Below are 25,807 nucleotides of genomic sequence, written 5' to 3' on the forward strand. Positions count from 1 at the left end.
GACCTAAACTAATTTTTTTCGCCAATTTGCCCCCGGACGTCAAAATCTACCACTTCCCATCCATCCTGTCGTCAAGTTTGAGGTTACTTTTGTCATTTCGCGTCTCGTCCAAAATACCAACTTGACTGCGGAGTGGATGGGAAGTGGCAGATTTTGACGTCGACGGATAAATTGGAGAAAAAAATTAGTCCGAGTCCTTAATTTTCTAAAAAAAAAGAGCAAGGTGTAAAACGAAACGTAGGTACAAATGCAAAGGGCAATTCACCAATTAAGCCTATATTTCATTTATGTATGTGAGTTTATGGTCTCTTTTGAGATACTGTTGTTTTAATAACATTGCGGATTGGCTATTGCTAAGTCATAAAGGGGTGTTTGTACTGAAAAGGATTTGGGATCAATTAATGTCTAAATTAGAATTGACATGAATTCAGACCCGAACCTTCATAGTTCACATGCTAGAAACCTTCAATGTGTTATAACCAAAATGATACAATATAACCCTTAATAAATGCAATGTAATGCACAGCTGCATTGGGTTGACCTTCAATTGCGCCTTTGCATCAGTGAACAATGGTTTGCATGGGATCTTTTTGTTGAAACAGAGGTTCTCCTATTGTCCCATACAAATACAACAGAAATCAAATTAAACAGAATTAATGCCAGAAATTAAGGATTCAAGTGAGAAGGCATTTTCACCTCCTACCATACGCACAAACCACTGAAATGCCTTCATGGTCGTCAAAGGTGCAGCAGTTTCAAATTTCATTGTCCACAGATGCATATTAATTTCACAGTGATCCTTTTATCAACAAAGCAGGTCTTTCGACAGTAAATTAACTATTAACTCTGTTGTTGATGCATCTGCAGAAAACCCCTTCTCTACCATTGTTTGAATAAGTACCATCGCCCTTGATGTCTGTTTATTATGGATGAACCCTCGGATAATTGTGCTATAGGTGCAATCATCAGGAGAACAGCCTTTCTCTTCCATTTGGATAAGAAACTTTTCTGCTTCACTTGTAAAGCCCGTGATACAGAGTCCATTAATCATTATAGTGTATGTCCTCACATCAGGTCGAAAACCTTTTGATGATAAACCACAAAAGAGATCCCTTGCAGATTCAATTTTTCCAGTTATGCACAAACCTTCAATAAGAATACTGTAAATCACAATATCAATATCCAACTTCTTCACTTCCATCTCTCCAAACAATTGCATTGCCCTAGAAAGTTGTCGGTTTTTACACAGGCCATCCAGTAAAATAGAATAAGTTTGAACATTTGAAGGCTAGCCACAAGCTTGCATCTCGGAGAACAACTTTTGTGCATCATCTATTCTACCCACTTTGCAAAAACCATCCACAAGAGTGTTATAAGTAATGGTATTTGCAACCAGTCCCTTATGAGACATATCCAGAAAAAGCATCATGGCCTCATCTATATTTTTAAGCTTACAATATCCATTTATCAATGTGTTATAACAAACAACATTCACCACCTCGCCCTTGCTAAGCATTAGTTCAAAAACATTTTGTGCCTTGCCTATTTCTCCTCGCAAACAGTAACCATCCATGAGTGAAGTGTACGTAACTGCATTAGGATCAATATCTCTTTGAATCATCTCAACCACGCCTTCTGCTTCCACAACCATTCCCTCCTTACAAAGTGTGTCTACCAAGACGCTGAATGTGAACACATCTGGAAAGATATTTTTACTCACCATTTCATTCAACAACCTTGTAGCTTCTTTCCACTTGCCTAATTTGCAAACTCCATGAATCAAGGATGTATAGGTAATGACATTTGGCGCAATACCCTTACACATCATTTCTGAGAAGAGGTTTAATGCATCATCAACTAGTGTATCCTTACAAAGACTGTCGATGATTGTGTTATAGACAACAAGGTTAGGCTTGCAAGGCCCTTCGTCCATCTTCCTAAGCAATTGAATAGCTGCACTGTTGTTAACTTTCATGCAAAAGCCCCTTATTATTGTGCTATAAGTAACCATATTAGGCTGACAATTACCTCCCGCAATCATTTTGTTGAAAATTCCTGCCGCCTCTGCCACTCTATTCTCAAGAAGAAAGCCGTTGATCAGAGAGTTGAAGGTAAAGAAAAGACATCTGGTTCAAGACCAAGTTTGAAGAAATTTCCCAATACAGATAAACTAAATCCCATTTGGTTTAGATGACAATAACAATTCATGAGAATGTTTAGAGTACAAACATCATGTCCAATTCCCGACACATCCATTTGGTTATACAATGAAATGACGGCCGAATAATGTTTCAATTTCGCAACTTGACCCAATATTTGAGTGAAACGAACAATTGAAGGCGGAGGAGGCATTTGAAGCATTCTATCAAACACATTGAAAGCATCCTCAACAGTTGTGATTTTGGGTGAGTTTCTCACTGGCTGCTCTAGTTGGGTTCTTGTAGATTTGATTTGTTTAGAAGGTTGAGAGTGAAGGAAAGCAAAGTAATCGTCGGCGAAAACAACAACAGTGCAGTTAGAGTGAAGACAAGGCATACCTCTCCGTCGCCTGCTGGTGCAATAAGAAGAAGAAGAAGCAGCTATATTCCGCATCATCATCTTCAGCATCCCAGTGAGTCAGTGAGTCTCAGCCAACCTTCAACATTTGGGAAGCGAGACCAAATCTCGAAAGGGAGCGGCGGAGCTCTCAAGTGCGTGGATGATGATCCAGTCGACAATAACTTTGTTTCGATGAGTTTCGAATTAGATTTCCTTTCTAATTGCATTTATAGGCAACAAAGAGAACAATGCTATGTCGGGAAAGGGTTGGGCTTTTCCTTTTTTCGTCATTTTTACAAAAAAAATTATTTCAGTGGGTTAATTATTACCAATGAATTAAATAGAGAGAATTAAAAAGAGAGGGTTTCAGAATTATCTCGAGTCCTCGATGAATTAAAAAGTCCTCATCAATATTTTTAATTTGAGTATATTAGTAATTTACCCCTGAAATTGTACATAATTTTTTAATTTACCCATATTTTTTCTTTAGAAAATTAAGAATATGGACTCTTTTTTTTTTTTCCTTCAATTTCACCCATATCGTCTAAATCCTCAACATTTTATCCAATTTTTGATTATATTATTTTTAAAAATTATTTTTAAAAAAAAAATTGAAGAAAAAGAGTAAACCTAGAGCCAAACCCTCCTTCCCCAACCTGAAGAACCCAGTCCTCCTTCCCCTTCCTCCTCCATTTCCCCTTCCCTCCTTCCCCTTCCATCTCCCCCACCCTCCCCCTTTGATCTATCTCCTCCTTCCCCTTCCGTCTCCTCCCTCCCTCCCCCTTCCTCCTCTTCTTCCCCTTCCCCTCCTTCCTCACCATTCTAGGATCGACCTTTTCTTTTCTCTTTTCTCTTTCTCTCTTTTCTATATACACTGCACTTAACCCCATACCCAGACCGAGATTCCCAACCCCGATCCATGATTCAATTGACAACTTAAATTGTCACCTTCCTGGACGCTCACAGAAGAAGATATTGTCCGCTGTGGCTTTGGGCAGCTATTTCACCAAAAAGACGGCGTTTTGTTCTGGAGTTTCACGAGCAACTTCCCGGGGTGGTCACCATATCGACGGGATTGCTCCAGCCTCCTCAACTCTGGCAACTTCGGAGTTCTGGTGAACTCCGCCGGCTTGATGAGCTCCCAAAGGCCTCATACTAGATGGATGCAGGTGTGCCATATAAGGCACATCACCCCTCTCCGTTGGTCGATGTGGGATCTCAATCCACCCCTTAGTGGATCCGACGTCTCGTCAAGACACTTCCGCGACCACATGCGGTGGGCTCGATACCAAACTGTCACATACCCGGACTCGGACGCTCCGGCCGCATGATATTGTCCGCTTTGGGCCTGGCTACATTCTCACCAGCCCTCACGGTTTTGTTTCCGGGAGCTCACGAAGCAACTTCCCAGGGTGGTCACCCATCCTGGGATTGCTCCAGCCTCCAACTCGCTTAACTTCGGAGTTCCTACGAACCCAAAGCCAGTGAGCTCCCAAAAGGCCTCACGCTATGAGGATGCGAGGTGTGCCATATAAGGCACATCACCCCTCTCCGTTTGGTCGATGTGGGATCTCACAATCCACCCCCCTTAAGGGATCCGACGTCCTCGTCGGCACACTCGCACCACACGGCAGCGTGGCTCTGATACCAAACTGTCACACCCCGGACCGGCTCCGCCGTAGCAGGATATTGTCCGCTTTGGGCCTGGCTACATTCTCACCAGCCCGCACGGTTTTGTTTCTGGGAGCTCACGAAGCAACTTCCCAGGGTGGTCACCCATCCCGGGATTGCTCCAGCCTCCAACTCGCTTAACTTCGGAGTTCCTACGAACCCGAAGCCAGTGAGCTCCCAAAAGGCCTCCTACTAGATGGATGCGAGGTGTGCCATATAAGGCACATCACCCCCTCTCCGTTTGGTCGATGTGGGATCTCACAATAATCAACTTCACAAAATCAACTTAGTTCATTGTAAAGCAGGGATAAAACTCTAAGCTCAGTGAGTTTTCCAGCTAAATTTCCACTACTACATGAACTAGTCCTCCAAACCCCAAACCCACTAAATTTGAAGTTTCAAAGTCCTCCAAACCCCAAACCCACTAAATTTGAAGTTTCAAAGTCTTAGAGCAAGAAAACTTGAGAGAGAGAGAGAGAGAGAGAGAGAGAGAGAGAGAGAGAGAGAGAGAGAGAGAGAGAGAGAGAGAGGAGTATTATTTCAATTTTCATTATTTTATTTTTTTTTATTTTTATTTTTATTTTTAACGTACAAAATGACCATTTTGCCCTCATATTAATGGCAAATTGGATGAAATGTTGCAGATTTAGACGGCAGAAGGGGAAATTGGAGAAAAAAAAAAAAGTTCATATCCTTAATTTTCTAAAAAAAAGGATAGAGGTAAATCAAAAGTTATGTATGAGTTTAGGGGACAAATCACTAATTTACCCGTATTAAATATCAATACTACATAAGACTTCAACAAATTAACAGCAAAAAATTTCATGTTTGTATCAAGAAATTTAGTATATATATACTTGAGAGTAAGATGGCTGGCTGGTCACACTATGATTCTCTAATTAAAAAGGTTCTACGTTCTTCATTTACATAAGGGGACAAAATTTCTCCCTCCTTGAACAAAAAAATGTACAAATTGTAGAAATTGTTCGCTTTACAAAATTGTATCGATCACATTGTTCATGCAATTGCTCTCCTCCATCACCCCTCACAATGAATTCAAGTGAGAAATGAGATAAATGAAGGCATCTTATCTGCCGGGAATTGTTAGACCACCCATTGGATGGTCGAATCCGAATTCTTCTTCAGCCTCACTTAGCAACTCTTGAAATGCAGGCTGGTTGAGGAATGATGTTGGAACCACGAATCGCTGCTTTTCACTCTCCCCAACATGAACTGCAAAATACCCTTTTGAGACATCCGCAAGATTAGTTGAAGCTCTTCTGTTTGTATGCCGAATAAGCTTCTTCGCAGGAATTACAGCGAGCAGACAGAAACCCATTGTTGAGAATCTGGAGCAGAAAGACTAGAAAATTAATCAAGTTTGTAAGTTCTTCTAGATCTTAAAGAAGATGTGCAAAACAAGGAAAGCTATGTATTTGATAATTTGTAGTAGACTTAATCTGGTGGTCATAAACCCAGCCATGTTGAAAGGTCGTGAACTTCGCCTTTGTGGAAGGAAACATATGGTGAAGACAAATACACCCTGGATGGGGCATAGAAGGGAACAAAGGTTTATGAGGGATTACATGGCCTTGTCTTCCAAATATCATCAAGCATTTAGGCAAACGAGGTGGAGCAAATAAACTGTTTCTCTTTCCATCATCAAGCAAGATATGATTCAACAGAAATGAAGTTCCAAAAGGATTTAATTATTATAGTCCATGTGATTTTCCATGAGCTATTGGGTCCAAAAGAAACTAGTACAAATAGAAGGGAGATAGCTTTATGTAGCTCTCCTGTGCTAACAGTTCTTAACAGATTTTGTAACTAAACTAAGAGGCTCATAGCTCGCAACCTAATATATAATTTATAGTCTTCTGCTTATTTTGTATTTGTATTGTATCTGACCACAAAGTACTATCTACCTTGATCAAGGGCACGTACATGGCTTCGACAGAAGAAGCACGTAAAAGTTCAACAGGTGAGAAGAATAATATTGAGATAGCTCTGACTCAAGTTCAGATGCTAGAGTCCCACATGGAAAAAAAGTTGAAAGATATAAATCCTTGTAAGTACTTACACCAAGCATTGTAATTGCCGAGCCTTGTAACGTGGTCTTGTAACTAAGTTGGGCATTAAAATAATTGGGTATGATGGAATCCAAGTTGGGTGAATGAGGTGGTCTTCATCTTGTCACCACCTACATGGGTGGTGAAGCGATTGGATGTATAGACCATAAGAGTTCAAATAAGGTTATGATTTTTCTTAAGAAACTTAGGAGGGATCCCCTGGGCTAGGCTTAATCTTTAGTCATGGTTTTCTCTCTTCTTACCTTTATATTTGAGTCCAAACCTGTATATAAATGTAAATACACATTATTATAATAATGAGAATATACTTCTCTGTTAAGGGTGAGCCCAAGAATGCTAAGGCAACAAATTGCAGAAGACAATTCAAGCCCAAGGGAGGCCTACTTGGCCTACTTCCATAACATAAGTGGCATGTTCATAATTTTCTACATAAATTAATATTGAAGGAGAGAACCACCAATGGGATCAAGGGAAAGCCAACTAGAATATGGCTACCACTTTGCATGGCTTGCATGACCAAACCACCGTCTCAATTCAAAGTGCCCTTCGGCACCCCTTTGAAGAAAAAGTTTGGGGGCCCTCATATATTCTACATGCCTTTGGCAACCTATTGGGTACCCAATGCTCATGAAGAGGGACATGCCAATCCAAGTGCAGGCTACGTGATTCACTTCTATTCAATTGCTAATCGGCAATTCAACAAAATACCCACCTTGCATGGCAAAAAGAGGCAGATCACCATCAATCTAAGGATGGGTCTTCCATTGTGCACCATTTCCAAAAAGATAAGTGGAATAGTCCTCATCTTTCTTATATTTTCGTTATTTTGTTGAGATCTTATCAAGCTCACTTGTGGTTTAGAATATTGCCCATTTTTTGTGGTCCAGAATATTGTCCATTTTTTGGATGGTTTTACATGCACCAGCAGATGTACTACGACACATGGCAAGGAATATTCAAGCCAATATCTCCTACAGTCCTCTACACACCCACCTTCAAATCGGTGGCTATCATAGGGGTGCTGACCAATCCGAGTAGTAGTAGAATATTTTTTCATGAATGAGTGCTGACCAAAAATTGATCTTGTTACATACCAATAAAAAGCACTTATATGTGTTAATTTGGGAAGCATGTTGCTCAAGACGTTTCAGTGTTGCTGTAAGAACTTTCTTCGACTGTTTTCGGTGGTATGCATTCAAACAACTTAACGCCTTTCCTCAAGCAATCTTTCACAAACTTGTTCATACACTCCCCGCATTGAGTAGTACACATACCACCGACAAACTTGGGTCTAAGGCGTGATTTCGCCTACATCTCGTTTTGCATACATCATTTGCAACCATCCTTTTGTTTATGTGTAGTAACTATGTCCTTCAAAAACTTTCATTTCTTTTCAAACTCATTCACTGTAATTGGTTCCCAAAGATATTCTTGAAATGATAGTACAAATTCTTTATCCTTTAAGTTATTATGTGCATTCCTTGCCGCATGCCATGAGCACAACTTATGATTGCACATGGGCAACATATACGCAATTGCTTTATGCTTATCACCTCATCCCCATCCGTTCAGTATTGATGTAGGCTTCTTGCCTTTCATGGAGGATTTGAATGTCTCCAATAACTACTTTTATGTTCCAAATGTCTCATCAAGCAATAGGGCACAACCAACACTCTCCCGGTGGTTGTTTGAACCAACAAATAACACTAGAGGTTTGTCATACATATTGATTTTGTCTATGCTGTCGAATATGAGGATGTTTCCAGAGGCAACATAATCCAAAAGTGAAGTAGAGTCTCTCTAAAACAAGTTAGCAAGCCTATTCTCCTCATCAACACTGAACTTACCAAAAAAAAAAATAAATAAATCAAGATCCATTGACGCTTTCACTTTCATGTAGGCGAGTCTAGCTTCAGTGTCGCTGTCTAACAATATTTTCCTACGTGATGCATCCAACTTCTTCCTTAAGGATCCAAGTCCTCTGCTCACGCATTGATGGAGGCTTAAATCCTACACCATATGCGGCAATCCCTTCCACCATAGATAGCCAAAATAGATCATTTACAATATTAAATGGGAGTGTTCTAGAGAAAAAAAATGACCAATCTTTCGACAAACTTCCTTTCTTTCTTCTTGTTTGTATGCGGAATTTAATGTACTTTGACAAGCTTCTAAAGTGACCAATCTATCCATTGGTCCTTTTGATTTATTTTGTGCTCTAAGAGCCACATCAACTGCAACATTTCTAGTACCGGGGATTCCATATTCTTTATCCAATGAAGTTTCCATATTGACCCTTCCTCTTGGACCATCCCCAATCTCTCTAACCATTTCATTTTTCTTTCTTTTTTCAAGTTGAAAATTTTTCAAAGTTGCGGCACACTCTTTTTTCACATACTCAGGAACTTTCTTACATGGTTGCATATCATGATGAGTTTGACCCAAATGACACTTAAGTCTAGAAATTTCTCCACTGCATCTTTAATCACAAAATGTGCATCTCAAGTATTTTTTCCCCCTCTATTTCTTTTGCATACTTCCACGCAGGATCTTTTCGATTCATAGTTATAAAACAACACCATTAATATTTCTAAGATACAAGTATGATGCATGTACGTCAAATTTCTACTATATCACATAAACGTATAAGATAACTAATATATTGAAAAAAATAAAATTATACGGAACCTCAAATAACGGTTGCGAAGAATTAGAGAGGAAAATAAAGGACCTAAAAGAAGTGCTAAGCTGATTTTCTATTAGTGCTAACAACTACGAGCGAACCCTTATTGCTTTAGTTTATTTACGTAAATTATGGAGATTATGTTGTAAGCCCATTCAGAATGTTGAAGAGTCCAAAGTTCTGGACTTTTGGAAAAAAAAAAAAAAAACCCAGTAATGTTGACATAGAAATCGATATGTAAAGGGGAAAACCGGAAAATATTATTAAGTTCAGTGACCTTAATTGTGTTGACAGAAAAATAAGTTATTAGGACAAGTTTTCTAGGTATTGAGTTGTGACAAGATTATGCAAAAGTTGGTACTTAGTTGAACTGCCAATATAGTTGTTGATTGTCCTAAAACTCTCTGTTGTTGTACTGTTGGATATACTATTGAGCAAAAAGAGCATCTTGATGGCTCTTCCAGTCCGTATAATCTAATCAACCCTATTTGACACTACAGGTGAGTAGCCAGAGACTGTCTATTGGGATGACACCGAAGACGCGAAGGCTCCCGAAGCCTGGGGAGATGCTCTTATCTGTCCATGGCTCACCCCTTGGTGTTTACAAGGAAGACAACATGGAAGCCATACATGGTATGAATCCCTTCCAATGAGTACATGTTCTCTCTCTTGTTTATAATATCAACACTACAACTAGCACATGCTTGCCATTTATCAAGTGAAATTTATTTGGGCCTTTGAATTTCAAATTTATTTTTCTTACCTTTGTGAGATTATGGCAAATATACCCTTTTATGTAATGGATGGACTCATGCTATTTACGGGAGTGAATAATATGTCCCTTAAACTGAAAATTTTCATTTCTTTTGGTTTCATTCTAATTTATGGATTGATGGGCAGAGTCGGAAGAGGGATGACTGGCTTGAAATGGCTCAAGTGGTCAATCATGATTCATGGCTTACTTGCAATCGAAAAATGAAGAGAATTTTTAAAGGATAACATGGGTAGTTATTATCTGATTTCGTTTTTAATTTTAATTTTTTTAATATAAAAATGTGAATTTATCATATTATCCTCATTTAATTAATAATTTCAATTCTTAATGTTTGAATTAACTAAGGGCATTTTCTAGTATTTTAAATGTTTCACAATTCTCTGCCTATTGCAGTTTGTAGAAAACTGATTTGAAAACGAGGCATAATTTTGAAAGCTATCGAAAATCAATTTCAGATTTTAGTTTTCTATTTTCTTTTTCACGCACACTCTCGCTCTCTAAACTATTTTTCTCTCGCTCTCACACTCACTCGTGCTTTCTCAACCCTCTCTTTCTCACAACTCTTGATCTGCCTCTTCTCTCTTCCTCTGGACTTTCATCAAAGGTATGAAATTCTCCGACTTGGACTATTTGGGTGTTTTAGATTTGGTGTTTTTAGGCTGTGGGTATTTGATATTTGGACTGTTATTGTGTTTTTCTGTTACCGTGTTTCTGGGTTTTGTTGTGGTTTTGTTGTAGCTTTGTGTTTGACTTGTTTTCTATCAAATCGGCCATTAGTTTTATGTTTTCAATCTTCTACAACTTTGAACCGAAATTCTTTTTTACCATTTGAAAAGGAAAGAAAGAATTGAAAATGTGCCTTTAAAATTGGGTGTTCCAACCTTCTTTTTGGAGTATGAAAATTTGGTTGTTTGACATTTCTAATTTAAGTTTAACATACTCTGGTTGCTGTTTCATGCCTGAAGCTAACATTGAACACAAATCAAAAAAATTGACAATTTTGTGTGTCGTGTATAAATTTTATAGTTGATTTATGAATGGTTTTTGGATGTGATAGTAGAATTTACCAGTTCAAATGGCAAGAAAAAGAGCTAAGAAAACCTTAAAACAAGTTGCCGTGTCACTAGAGACCAATTCTTTGAAAGGCAAGGCGTTGATGTGAGGCGTTTAGTCACGTTATGCGAGGTGTAAGCCTTGAAGCAGTGAGACGTAAGCCTTTTGAACATTAATTTTTTTATAAGAAAATTTTATGAATAATACTATACCCATATGTGCTCTTTGATGTATACAAACATACTTTGTTGGCAATATACAACTTAAACTTTTGTATCTCGCGATTTGTACGACCTCATTACTTCCGCTTTATGATATAAATGCATATCCAACGTCCATTCAGGCAATTTTTGTCAGTCACTTCATTATGAGTGATGCGGGAATTTCCACAACATGCTTCCACTTCATCACAGAAAACAAATGGCAACATGGGATGCATTCGCTTTCAAATTTCTGACAGTTGCACTCTATTCGAACATCTTTCCAGCCAAGGTACACACAACTGCAAATATTTTGCAATTCACCGTATTTCACTAAAATATACAACCGTCCTCTGAAATTATAGAATATTTTTTCATGAATGAGTGCTGACGAAACATTGATCTCGTTACATACTAATAAAAAGCACCTATGTGTGTAAATTTGGGAAGCATGTTGCTTAAGACTTCTCAGTGTTATCGTAAGCACTTTCTTTGACTGTTTTCGATGGTATGCATTCAAATAACTTAACGCATTTCCTCAAGTAATCTTTCACAAACTTGTTCATACACTCACGCATTGAGTAGTACACATACTACCGAAAAAACTTGGGTCTAAGGTGTGATTTCGCCCACGCATCTCGTTTTGCATACATCATTTGCAACCATCCTTTTGTTTATGTGTAGTAACTCTGTCCTTCAAAAACTCTCATTTCTTTTCGAACTCATTGATTGTAATTGGTTCCCAAAGATATACTTGAAATGATCGTACCAATTCTTTATCCTTTAAGTTATATGTGCATTCCTTGCCACGTCCCATGAGCACAACTTATGATTGCACATGGGCAACACATACTCAATTGCTTTATGCATATTGCCTCATCCCCATCCGTCAGTATTGATGTAGGCTTCTTGCCTTTCATCATTTCATGGAGGATATGAATGTCTACAATAACTACTTCTATGTTCCAAAGGTCTCGTCAACCAAACAACCAACACTCTCCGGTGGTTGTTTGAACCAACAAATAACACTAGAGGCTTGTCATACATATTGGTTTTGTATGTGCTGTCTAATATGAGGACGTCTCCAAAGGTAACATAATCCAAAAGTGAAGTAGAGTCTCTCTAAAACAAGTTAGCAAGCATATTCTCCTCATCTACATTGAACTTACAAAAAAAAAAAAAAATCAAGATCCACTGACACTTTCACTTTCATATAGGCGAGTCGAACTTCAGTGTCACCGTCTAATAATATTTCCCTACGTGATGCATCCAACTTCTTCCTTAAGGATCCAAGTCTTCAGCTCATGTATTGATGGATGCTTAAACCCTATACCATATGCGGCAATCCCTTCCACCATAGGTAGCGAAAATGGATCATTTACAATATTAAATGGGAGTGCTCTAGAGAAGAAAAAACGACCAATCTTTCAACAAACTTTCTTTCTTTCTTCTTGTTTGTATGCTGAATTTAATGTACTTTGCCGAGTTTCTAAAGTGACAAATCTATCCATTGGTCCTTTTGATTTAGGTTGTGCTCTAAGAGCCTCATCAACTGCAACATTTCTAGTACTGGGGATTCCATATTCTATATCCAATGAAGTTTCCATACTCTGACCCGTCCTCGTGGACCATCCCCAATTTCTCAAAGCATTTCATTTTTCTTTTGTTTTTTAAAGTTGAAAATTTTTCAAAGTTGTGGCACACTCTTTTTTCAGATACTTAGGAATTCTTACATGATTGCATATCATGATGAGTTTGACCTAAATGATGCTTAAGTCTATAAATTTCTCCGTTGCATCTTTAATCACAAAATGTGCATCTCAAGTATTTTTCTCCTTCTATTTCTTTTGCATACTTTCACGCAGGATCTTTTCGATCATAGCTATAAAACAACACCATTAATATTTCTAAGATACAAGTATGATGCATGTACGTTAAATTTCTTCTATATCACATAAACGAATAAGATAACTAATATATTTATAAAAACTTGAAAAAAAATTATACGAAACCTCAAATTACAATTGCGAATAATTAGAGATAAAAATAAAATGGTCTACTTGTAGTCAAAAGATGAAGAGAATTTTTGAAATTGATGGAGATTATCTTGTAATGGTAGAAATTAGAGTTGTACTGTACCATATATATGTTTGTACCATATTTGACCCCCCCACTCACATCATGACACTTGGAAGGTGAACGAGGCTATGACCAACCCGGTGAGCCACGCCGAACAGTCAAATTGGCATACAACACTAATTCACACATGGTCGTTAAGTCGGTAAGTGCTAATGCCCGACTCACTTGCACCAATCTTCGGCACATGATGCCGAACGACCATTCAGCACATCCGGCCGATTCTGACAGATAAACCACGGAACTCTCGCCCGAGCCTGTCAGTGCACGTGTCGACCGTCGAAGACTCCATGAGTCCCATATCGAAATTAAGTACTAAGTGATCACCCAACGCCCTCTATAAATAAAGCCCCTTGGCCCAGCCAAAAGGTAAGACCGTTTACTTGGCTTGTGCTCTCACCGTCAATAGAATTGCTCCTAGTTACTAACTTTGACATCGGAGGGTCTTCGGCCGGCACTACACTGGTGCTTCAGACCTCACCTGTCGTTTCTCTCCTCAGGCTGAAACCAGCATCGCGCCCCGAAGAAGGACGCCACGGACCGAAGGCTCCTCGAGTCCGAGCCATCCACATCACCTGCAAGTTAGCCTTATCTCTATTTGTTTAGTTTGAGCGTGAACAATATATATACTAGCTCCTTGGCACATGCTCACGCATGTGCTAATTGGTTTATTATTATTATTATTTTTTTAGTATTAAGAAAAGATAATATGGGTAGTTATTATTTGATTTCGTTTTTAATTTTAATTTTTTAAAATATGAAAATGTGAATTTACCACATTATTCTAATTTAATTAATAATTTTAATTCTTAATGTTTGAATTAATCAATGATATTTTCTAGTATTTTAAATGTTTCATCATTCTTTACTTTTTACTTTATATATATAAAATTAGTCCATATGTTAATATATTAGTTTAGAAAAGAAAAAAAAAAAGTAGAATAAATAAACAGCCGGTTGGATTTAGAAAAGGCAATAAAGATATTAATTCTTCTTGCCTTAAGTTTATTACAATAAAGGTAAGAAAAAAAAAAAAAAAAAAACCGAAAAAAAAAACACGCGAGTCGTCTTCCTCGCAGAGTCGCAGCCATTTTGCATACTCGCAAAATTTATTCAGGTTCAGAAGTGTCCAGATCTGGCACGCCTTGCTCCGCCTGGCCACGCCTTGCAACACCTCCTTACGCTTTCCCCGCGCTAAACGTGCAGCTCGTGAAACATCCGACCGCCTCTGGCGATTTCCTGCCGCCTCGCTCCGACGCTCTCGCCGACGCAAGCGAAGGCATGCCTTTAAGAACACTGCCAGGGACCGATTTCAATGTTGCGGAGGCCAAGGAGCCCCAGAATGCGAAACAAGAAGCTCAATTCACAGACCCAGATGGTATAATTTCACTTCACGCATCTTATATTTGTGTTTCTACTGACAGCATTTGTATTTAATTTATTCAATTTTGGGGATTTTTTTTTCTGTTCTTTTCTTTTTATAGGTTGATTGTTAACGTTCAATGGGTAGTTGTAATACGGTGTCCATTTTAATGAGAAACTCTGCTTCTGATTCTCTATCGGAAAAGAATGATGTCTTTATTTGTCTTTTGATGTTGGGCTGTCCATCCTTCTTTTAGTCTTAAAAAGTTTTGATTTTCTAATCCCCTCTTTATTGTCATATGTCCAAAATCCAGATTCAATGAGCAATTTTCGGGCATTATATTTTAGAATTCAAATTTCAATTAATTTGTGACCAAATGCTCGTATTGTTTGTTTGTCTTTTCACAGTTAAGCGGCAAATTTCTGCCATTAGGGCTATTCGTGATGTTGAGACTGAACATCTCCTGACTAATTTGCGTTTGCTTCGCTCCTACTTCAACAAGGAACAGCAGCGAACCCCTCTATTGCAATATTTTAAAGAGAACTTTCAAAACCTGTTGAATGTAAGAAATGGAGAAAATGGACAAATGGAAGTGCAATGGATTGATAAAGATGGCAATGTATCCATGAATGATGGAATGGATTTACATGAGACTCTTCTTCGCCGGTTGTCCATTGCTTATTCTGGTTGTTCAGCAGCAATTCCATCTCTTGGTGGCTTTGAGTTTTCTAGTAAAGCAGGTATTAGCAACTTTAGAAACTCCTATTTTTTGGACACGGGGATCAGGAATTTGAGGAATAAGTTTGTACCCCTCATTGTTTGTGTGTTTTTTTATATCTCACATGATTGAGTTGGTTGGTGGCAGATAAAACAAGCCTTCTGGGTGTTGATAATCCGCAGATCAGCGACTTTGTATGTTCTCTTCTTATATACACGTCTATATTAGTGGAGTTTTCAAATGTGTCTAACACGAAAATCAAAATGTTTAAATACATTTTTATATGCTTATGTAGCACACATGCAATTAATATATAGTGAAGGTTCAATTCCATGTTGTGCATACAAACAGACACATGACGCACACACACATACACATATGCACACAGACACACATGTATATGCACATACACACACATGCATATGCACATACACACACATGCATATGCAAATACACACACATGCATACATAAATGCATACATCCATCCATTCATGCACATACAGATATTTACCTTGCTGAAATTTCTATTGTAGGGTTTAGAGGAGCCATTTGATAGTCTGATGCTAGGGAAGCAAGATACTCTCCAAACTCCTGGGGTTTGTAGCTTCTTGATTGATTTATCATATTTGGGTCTATTTGGGCTGCAATTGGTTTTATTATGACAATTTGTGTTGTTCTGTTGATAGCTTTTGGTTAGATTTCAATTTCTTTTACCATAAATTTGAATAAGTAGAAGGCCTAAACGGCTTACTGAAGTGCATGAGCTCCAGAAGTATAGATGCTATCAGTGTCTATCCTTAGGACCTAAAAGAAGTGCTAAGCTGATTTTCTATTAGTGCTAACAACTACGAGTGAACCCTTGTTGCTTTAGTGAATTTACGTAAATTAGGGAGATTATGTTGTAAGCCCTTTCAGAATGTTGAAGAGTCCAAAGTTCTGGACTTCTGAAAAAAAAAAAAAACCAGTAATGTTGACATAGAAATCGATATGTAAAGGGGAAAACCGGAAAATATTATTAAGTTCAGTGACCTTAATTGTGTTGACAGAAAAATAAGTTATTAGGACAAGTTTTCTAGGTATTGAGTTGTGACAAGAGCATGCAAAAGTTGGTACTTAGTTGAACTGCCAATATAGTTGTTGATTGTCCTAAAACTCTCTGCTGTTGTACTGTTGGATATACTATTGAGCAAAAAGAGCATCTTGATGGCTCTTCCAGTCCGTATGATCTAATCAACCCTGGTTGACGCTACAGGTGAGTAGCCAGAGGCTGTCTATTGGGATGACACCGAAGACGCGAAGGCTCCCAAAGCCTGGGGAGATGCTCTTATCTGTCCATGGCTCACCCCTTGGTGTTTACAAGGAAGACAACATGGAAGCCATACATGGTATGAATCCCTTCCAATGAGTACCTGTTCTCTCTCTTGTTTATAATATCAACACTATAACTAGCACATGCTTGCCATTTATCAAGTGGAATTTATTTGGGCCTTTGAATTTCAAATTTGTCTTTCTTCCCTTTGTGAGATTGTGGCAAACATACCCTTTTATGTAATGGATGGACTCATGCTATGTACGGGAGTGAATAATATGTCCTTAAACTGAAAATTTTCTTTTCTTTTGGTTTCATTCTAATTTATGGATTGATGGGCAGAGTCGGAAGAGGGATGACTGGCTTGAAATGGCTCAAGTGGTCAATTAGGATTTACGACTGTGCATTACTTGCCAATCCAAGGTTCTTTACTCTACTTCTAGCATTGTGCTAACAATCACTGTAGTGCCTGAAAATGCTCTTGTATCATTGTACTGACACCTTTGAGATTGGATTTATGTGAAATATATTCTATCATTTTCCCTGTATATAATTCATATGTAATTTTCGTCATTTGTTTTAGTAATTTCCCAAGAGAATCGAACATGAACGTTGATTTAAGCCAGAGAATTGTGATAGACTACTCTGTTTTACTCTCAATTCATTTCTATCCACCAACATTGCTTTGATTTTTGCTTCGTAGTCATTCAAATGTAGTCAGCCCCTTTCAGATTTTCCATAAATGCCAAATAACTTTAACTTTTGGTTTGATGTAATTCTCTGTGTTGTAGAAATGTGTGTTTGTGTCATGTTTAGGCCCATGTCATGAGTAAGATTTTGGTATCTCATCAACTTATATTTCTTGCCTTTGCCGGCCCCATTCGCGTCAATCTGCCAACAGAGCAGGCGTTGCTGTCTTAAAGTGTCATTTGGTCTATATCCCATGCGTTCTTGGTCTTCCTCTTGTCCTTTTAGTGGCTTCCCTTTGAATTGAAACAGATAAGAAGTTTATTACTTTGCCTGGTAATAATTTCTTCTGCCGTTTTCATCTTCTTGCAGTTCTACTGCTATTATAATCTTCTTCTCCGTTTACAGTAAAAATAAAGGCCTGTACTCTTCTCACAATTGTGTGTGATTTCTTCTAATGTAGATGAAGCAAATTTCTACATAAGCGAATGTATGGTAATTATGCACTCTTTTTCCTTTCGTTTTGGTTTTTTGGGTGTGATTTCTTTTGTTCTGTTCTGTTTTGCTAATGGAACCCTTTCTGAGCATGTTAAATAAATTCAAGTAACTCGAGTTCAAAGTTGTTAAATGGATAATTTTTTATGTCTGAAATTCTCCTGCGTCATAAAAAAAGGGACTGAAGTTTTGAGGACAAATAAAATTGGTCTTGTAGGCCTAGAAAGAAACTGATGGAATCCTGTCATAAGCCAGTGGGGAATTCTTCACTGCCGGCTGAATATACTCCATCATAAAAACGATCGACATCATATTTTAATTTTGAAGTGTGCCTTGATATTACATCCATCCTAATATAACAAAGATTAAGTAGAATTTACCAAACACAAGGAAACAAAGAAACAAAGAAACAAAGAAACAAAGATTAGGACCCTTGTTTATTAAAATTCCTCCTTGATATCCACTTCACAATAATTTAGTCGGCAGTAGCTTGAGACAAGAAATTCCATAAACAACTAGGAATTATTTCTCATCCATATCCTTGAGAATTTGGGAGTAAATAATTAAAGTTTTTTCATTTATTAATGAATGCGAAAATATAATTTAAGCTTAGCTAAGAGTGCTTTTTTCTTGATATCCACTTCAAAATAATTTCAGTTCCAGAAACAACTTATCTCATCCATGTCTAGGAGAATTTGGTATCAATTAAAATAAAGTTACTCATTCCGTAATTAAAATAAAAATTAGAAAACAATAAGGCATAGCCAAACATTAAACTTAGCCAAGAGTGTGTTTTTCTAGGGTGGTGTTATTTGGACCACATTTACTGACTATTCATTGCTGACCACCTCTCAAATACAAATACAGGTGGATTCCACATACACTATATAGAGAGGTAGTCAACAAGGTAGTCAGTAAATATGGTCCAAATAGCATTATTGGTTTTTCTAATTCCATCTTCAGTGCCGGATAAATATTCAAATAAAGCTTGGCTCCTCAGACAAGAGGTTGAACTTGCCCCTACTCATGTCAATATTAAACCCAAAAAATAAAAGAAAAAAAGAATTCAAGTCATTGATATTGTAACTAATCGTGAGATCAAAGTGCTCCTATAAATATTTGCAGTGCAATATTAAACCAGTACACTCTAGCACTTAACCTACTCAACCATTTAAGCACAACCAACAAGCTCAATCACCAACCTTATAGCTGTGTAGTAGAGTTAGCCATGGATTGGGTTGGGGCAATACTTGGGTTGCTTGCTCTTGTTTATGTACTGCAAGCATGGCTGTCCAAAAGCAAGAACAAGAAGAGATTGCCTCCTGGTCCAAGAGGGTTTCCACTTTTCGGAAACCTGCACATGTTAGGGGAGTTCCCTCACCTGTATCTGCATCGACTAGCCCAAAAGCACGGTGACGTCATGTATCTGCTCTTAGGCCTTGCTCCTGTTGTTGTTGCCTCATCCCCTCAGGCTGCTGAGCCGTTTCTCAAAAGTCATGACCTTGTTTTTGCAAGTAGGCCACCTCTTCAAGCTGCTGAACATATTTCCTATGGGCAAAGGAATTTGTCCTTCGGTGCATATGGCTCTTATTGGCGAACCATGTGAAAGATGTGCACCCTAGAGTTGCTTAGCAGCCACAAAATCAATTCTTTCAAGCCCATGAGGAAAGAAGAGCTTGCCCTCTTGACTAAGTTTATTCAAGAGGCTGCTCGTGATCCTGTTACTGTTGATCTCAGTGGCAAGGTTGCGTCTCTCGCTGCCGACATGAGCTGCCTGATGGTGTTTGGGAAGAAGTACATGGATAAAGAATTTGACGAGGGGTTTCAAGGCTGTGATCCAATAGGGCATGCATTTAGCAGCCACCCCAAACTTTGGTGATTTCATTCCTTTTATTGCTCCACTTGACCTCCAGGGGCTAACTAAGCGCATGAAGGGTGTTAGGAAGGTGTTTGATGCATTTTTTGAGAAGATCATTGATGAGCATATTCAATCTACAGATCAAGAAAGAACTAAGGACTTTGTTGATGTCATGCTGGGCTTCATGGGGTCAGAAGAATCCGAGTACCGAATCGAACGCTCCAACATCAAAGCTATCATTTTGGTAATTATACATACCCTATATATATTAGCATGCATATTTTTATATTGTTAGATTGTGAATCTGGACAAAACATGCATCAATCCATATGCAACAATCAACCTAATCAAAGGTCCAAATTCACAATTTGTCAAACCCTACTACATATCTTACAATAAATGGTGTTTCTGTCCAAAAATTTCCTCGCAGGACAAGCTCGCGGGCGCAATGGATACAAAAGTGACAGCAATCGAGTGGACAATCTCTGAACTCCTCAAGCATCCACAGGTGATGAAGAAAGTCCAGAAAGAGTTAGAAAACGTAGTGGGCATGGAGAGGGAGGTGGAAGAATCATACTTGGAGAAGTTGGAGCACTTGGACATGGTAGTGAAGGAGACCATGAGGCTTCATCCAGTGGCACCTTTGCTGCTTCCCCATGCAGCCATTGAGGACTGCAATGTCAATGGCTTCCACATACCCTGAAAATCTTGTGTTATGATCAACATATTTGCAATTTGGAGAGACCCTGGTATTTGGACTGATGCAGAGAAGTTCATACCCGAAAGGTTCGACGGTAGCAATATTGATTTTCGGGGACGTGACTTTCAATTTATTCCATTTGGGTCTGGCCGGAGAGGTTGCCCGGAATGCAATTAGGGATTACTATGGTCCAGCTTGTGGTGGCACAACTTGGTTCATTGTTTTGATTGGGATCTTCCAAGTAATATGTTGCCATCTGAGTTGGACATGACGGAGGAGTTTGGTCTTACAGTTCCTAGGGCTAAGCATCTATTGGCAGTTCCTACTTATCGCCTTCAGCAGCAATGATATCGATAATAATATGTATGTGTATAATTTCCATTTTCATAATTTTGATATTTGGTAGTGTTAGATGCTTTTTCAGTTAGGACTATCTGTTGCGGGGATATCAATGAGCCAAATTAACAAGTTCTATTATCCATGATTTACTCATATGTCGTTAAGGCTATATAATTTTTTCTATGTAATATATATATATATATATATATATATATATATAAAATACAAAATTAGTGAAATACTCATTTATAGACATGAAACTATAAATATACCATATAGTATTTAATCTTTATAAACATACCCAAAAGAAACTCAAAAATAAACAATTGTATATTTTTTAATTTAATTAATAAGATGAAATACCTTTATAACCCTTTTTAGCATTAAATTAGTTTTGGATATGCAGAGAACATAATTCGACAAAATCACTCCTGAGGTTTGAAGCAAGCCCCTCTCCTCCTTCAAACCCTCATATCTCCTCTGTTCTCTCCCTTCTTCCCTCTCTCTCCCTTCAAAGTAAGCCAAACAGTCTTAGAGCCATGGACCAACACAAGACCAACGAAAATCCTCCCTCGTCGCACCGACGACAATCTCTGTTACGTTGGTGGGCTCAAATGTGATCTCGTAGGCGATGCCTCCATTTCCTTTGCAGGTTTGTTCCATTTGCTTCAATTCGTTAATTTCCTTTCTATTTTTGCTTAATTTACTTGAATTTCGACTCGATTTTAGTTTCTTCGTTGAATTTGGTGCTAATTTTCATTTTTTATATGAACAGAGCTGATGGTTAAGTTCGCAGAATTCTGTGGCTACTACTGTAGATTTGAGGTGTCAATTACCGAATGAAGGTGTTCAAAACGCCGACGTCAGTGGTGATTGTGAGAAGAACGAAGATGAAGACGATTTCTCTTTTGCACCAGACGGATCGCCGATTTCCACCGACGATATATTCCAAATTGGCCAGATCCGTCCAATGTTCTCGATTTTCAACCAGGATCTCCTGTTCTCCGATGCCGACGACGACGAAGCTTCCAGAGCCAAAGGGGCTGCCGCTTCGTCTTCCTATATGCGACCGCCATTGAAGAAGCTTTTCTTTGAAGAGCGGGATACACCAACCTCGGCAACGTCGTTTTACAACTCAGGAGGTGGACTCGGGTTGTGATCTATGAGATCAACCCGCTTCTAAGTTTGATCATCAACACCTTTTACAACAAGAAGGAAATCATTCTCTGTGAGCTCATTAGTAATGCCTCTGATGTACGTATTTTCACCTTTTTATTCTTATCTTATTTATCATTTCAACATTTTCTAGTATTTATTGTATGACTCTTTGTGTTTGGCTTGTGAATGTTTTAAATTCAACGATTTAGTTGGTATGCTTAGGTTAGAAATCTAAACATGTTAACTTTTTATGCTGTGGTTTATGATTGTTTCAATATTGAAGGAAACTAATTTATTTGTTCTTTAGTCATCGTTACTTTTTTAGTTAAAAGTTTGAGAATATTAGGGGTTTTTGACTTAGTTGTTCTCTTATGGCTTAGAAACACTAGATAAGGTTTGCTGGAAACATTTTATGGAGTTTAGAGAAGAATCTAGATAAGGTTTTTTAATCGTTTCCTTTCATTTTAATTTTTGAAGGATAGTAGCCTCTGGTCATGCTTAGGGCTACAGAATTAGTTAACTTGAATTAATTATACGATGGTTTCATTTTGTGTGTAATGACCCAAACCAAAAATTCATATTTAATTAGTAATTTATTATGAGGAAAGACAATTTTGCCCTTGGAATAATTTATTAACGAAAGGTTGACTTTTTGACCAAAAAGGAATTTGACAATTCGACATACACCGTTACGTAGAGCACGATGAAATGAGTTTATAGACACGAAGTGGGCTCGAATCGGACCTTTAACGAAGAAAATACGGTTAAAATATTATGAGGGGCAAAATGGTAAATCAGATTAAAAAACCTTTAGTCTCTCTCTTCTCCCTCATTTTTTTTCTCTCTCTCTCTCCCATCGTGAGCACCCCCCTCCCCCGACAGTTTTTCTTCAGCTGATTGGCCATCGCCACCACAGGCCGCCATCGGCCGCAAGAGCGGACCCAAACGAACGGCCACCACCTCCTCTTCCCTTTCCGATCGCTCTTAGCCCGTGGAACCGTCGGTGCTGGCCGGAAACTGCAGAAATCCAAGCTGTTTTGACAGAAACTTCAACCCGCTCGTTCTCCCCCAATTCTTCTCCAAATCGGACGAGCCAGGTATGGATTTTGAACCTCTCGAGCTGTTCTAGCTGCCTGTTGGGTAGGAATTAATCGGTTCTCAGTGTAGATATTGAATTTTTGAATTGGAAATTCGGCTGGTTTTTGGCCTCCGTGTTCGACCACTTCCGGTTAGTTTTTGGTGTATGTCCAAGAACAAAAATGGTTCCAAATATGGTGTTATACCTAGGGTAGGAGTTTGGAACTATGATTTTCAGATTTTCCGGCGATGCATAATCGCTTTGGACACCCAGCGCTGCCGGCGGGGCGTGGGCGAGGGTAGTGCAGTGGCACTATGTCTTGATGCGATCCTTAGGTTGTCACGAGCGCGTAGGAATTTGCGGATCTCAATTTGGATGCCGTTTGAGCCTCGAACGGATTTTCCATATTGTGCTATTTCCGGGTTCAATACTGTTGAGTCGTTGGATCGTAATCTTTTTCAAATATGTTACTCTAGATAATTTTAGAATCGTGTAGGATTCAACGGATTGTGAATCGGAGTCCCGGATACTCCGAAATCGCGAACCCTAGGGCTAGGGTTTAGAAATTATGCGATTACACGAATGTGATCAATCCGACAGTCCGATTAACACCAATACCCTCGGGACATGTGTCCTAGATATATTGGATCTTCTAGCGGCTTCCGGATCATATTGTGAGGTGATGGACCTGTGGGGTCCCAGATTGATTTTTGGGACTTTAATGCTTTTTGAGTCCTAAGATACTGCTAAACTGGAAGGAACGCTTTTATGGGCATATGGATAACTTTAACTTGATGCACGTACTTTTAGGGGCCGGGGGTCAAGGTTTTTAATTTAATACTATATGGTATTAATAGAATATTATGGTTATTGAATCAGGCACCCGGACACCTGTTGACCCGCAGGAGGGACCTTCAAGAGGTCCAATGAGCTCGGACTATCAGTGAGTGGACTCTTTGTTTTAATAAATGAATTTAAACAGTTCAGTTTCAGTTATAAGCTGTTTTATTCTGTTAAATATTTTATGTTGCATGCTGCCGAGTGAAATCTCTTTTAAAGAATATAGGAAAAGATATTCTCGTTAATTAGCAGATAAATGGCAGCAGAATTTTAAAGGTTACAGAAAGTTAATTATTCAATAGCTTTGCTTCAGAAACTTTATATTTTCTTAAACCACCTTGTACCCAGATATTACATGTTGCCTTCGGATTGTATTGGTTGCCTTCGGTTTTGTCAGCATGCTTGACAGTTGCCCCACGAGTTCTTTGGTACTCGAACTCGTGTGGAGCGAGTAATGCGGATCAGGTGGACTACGGTCCCCTGAATCCTTGCGAGTTGCGGCTCGGACTGACCTCGTGTCACTGAGACCTGCGAGTACGTGTCACCCATGGTGATGCAAGGAATTGACGGATATAAGGAATTGACGGAAATAAGGGTACACCTAGGTGATAGTTTTAAACTGTTTTCAATGCCTTAAGAAATTAATGTTTGTTGACCATGAGTATGCTTGGCTTATATATATGTATGATTATATACATGCATTGAATTCTGAAATAAAAAGAATCATTTAATTTGTATAACTGTTTTTGCAGTGGGGTTAGTATGTTCATATGCTATTTTCTAAACTTTGTTTTGGGTCCACTCACCCTTTTTGTTGTTTTGCCCCCCCAGCCAGTAGACGTGCACAGGAATCCACCACCGGGCTGTTTCCCGTCTTCCGCGCCTTTCTTTTGATGTAGGATTTTTGTTTTGTAAAAGGATTGATTCCTTTGTAAATTCTTAGTAGTTGCTCTGATGTTTTGCCCTAGACTGAGACTTGAACTGTTGGAATGTATATATATGTATGCTGGCAGTTGGTTAGATATATATACACTTATTTTGGCAGGTGTAAATGATTTGGTATTGAGCCAGTTACAAGGGAAATTCTGTCGGTTTTTCGGTAGACGTTAACCTTGTTATTTTATCATGTTTTGTATAGAAGGGCAAATAGGTCATTTGTGCCCGACATTCGCTAGGTGTCGGACACGCACAGGGTCTGGCTTGGATTCCAAAGCGTAATTTGGATCGGGTCCTGTCATTGTGTCTATGATCCACCAATTGTGGGAAACAATTTATACTGGTGCAAGTCCTTTAGGCAATGATTTAGATGTTGTTCTTGTGTTTACTGGAAATATGACAGTTGTAAGACGAACATAACTATTCTTTCTTAACATGTGCTTTCGATAGAGAGGAAACAGAAAATTTGAATATAGCATGGGTCCCTTTTTCGCTTATTTATATTTTTGTTTAGTCGTGTTTTTTTTGGTTAAAATTATAGTTCCCTGATGTTGAGCAATTCAAGAGCTACTTGGCCAATAATGCTTCTGTGGCAAATCAAAATTATATAAATATGACTGCTAGTGATATACAAACTTGCAAAGTGCAACATAAGACCAACTATATCATCTTTTGGTTTGAGTGGAGTTTTTGTTTAGGTTGGCCTGCTGTCATGCTTGCGTTAGTTATGAACGAACGAACGATTCTATTATTTCTATTGTTGTAAATTGTCTTATGGGCTGGGGCATAATTTTCATTGACTTGGCATGTTATCCTTGGATGTAAGCAAGATGTTAGGTTAAAAAATTCCTCGTGTACTTTTATTAGTGATTCCAAAGTGAGAGGTGGATAAGTCTCAGCAGAAGAACAAGTTTAAAATCTTTAGTCATTTTCTTGAAGTATTTTCTGAATGCTCAAATTTTGCAGTTTTGATGAGCGTCTTGCTGCACAGAAAAAAGAGAAAGAAATGGCAACAACCGAACTTGGGTTTAAAAAGCCATTGAGCAAGGAGGAAAAGATAGTGAACAAGAAGGAAAGGCTAGCTGCAATTGGTAATTCACCTGGTTTAAAATGTAGCATCCATGATACGGCTCTATACCTGACTATAGTTATGGAATTTTGCAACCAACTATTTGATTT

General features: G+C 38.5%; 1 protein-coding gene, 1 long non-coding RNA gene and 2 pseudogenes across 3 annotated transcripts; 3 read left to right on the forward strand and 1 right to left on the reverse strand.

Moving 5' to 3' along the window:
* Positions 1-453: 453 nt before the first annotated feature.
* On the reverse strand, positions 454-2,816 carry LOC117636793 (annotated as a pseudogene). Its single transcript, XR_004587111.1, has one exon. The product of XR_004587111.1 is annotated as a putative pentatricopeptide repeat-containing protein At1g12700, mitochondrial (transcript).
* Positions 2,817-14,197: 11,381 nt separating this feature from the next.
* Positions 14,198-17,197, forward strand: LOC117636795. Its single transcript, XM_034371467.1, has 6 exons — positions 14,198-14,524; positions 14,917-15,249; positions 15,375-15,421; positions 15,762-15,824; positions 16,481-16,613; positions 16,880-17,197. The coding sequence occupies exons 1-6, from the start codon at positions 14,428-14,430 to the stop codon at positions 16,894-16,896; spliced, it is 690 nt and encodes a 229-aa protein (XP_034227358.1). The 5' UTR covers positions 14,198-14,427; the 3' UTR covers positions 16,897-17,197.
* Positions 17,198-17,800: 603 nt separating this feature from the next.
* LOC117636794 lies at positions 17,801-20,735 on the forward strand (annotated as a pseudogene).
* Positions 20,736-21,029: 294 nt separating this feature from the next.
* On the forward strand, positions 21,030-24,667 carry LOC117636801. Its single transcript, XR_004587112.1, has 3 exons — positions 21,030-21,268; positions 21,392-21,870; positions 24,524-24,667. It is a non-coding gene; the product is annotated as an uncharacterized LOC117636801 (long non-coding RNA).
* The last annotated feature ends 1,140 nt before the right edge of the window (positions 24,668-25,807 follow it).

Source organism: Prunus dulcis, chromosome 8 (genome assembly GCF_902201215.1).
Source record: "Prunus dulcis chromosome 8, ALMONDv2, whole genome shotgun sequence".
Classification (NCBI taxonomy): Eukaryota; Viridiplantae; Streptophyta; class Magnoliopsida; order Rosales; family Rosaceae; genus Prunus; species Prunus dulcis.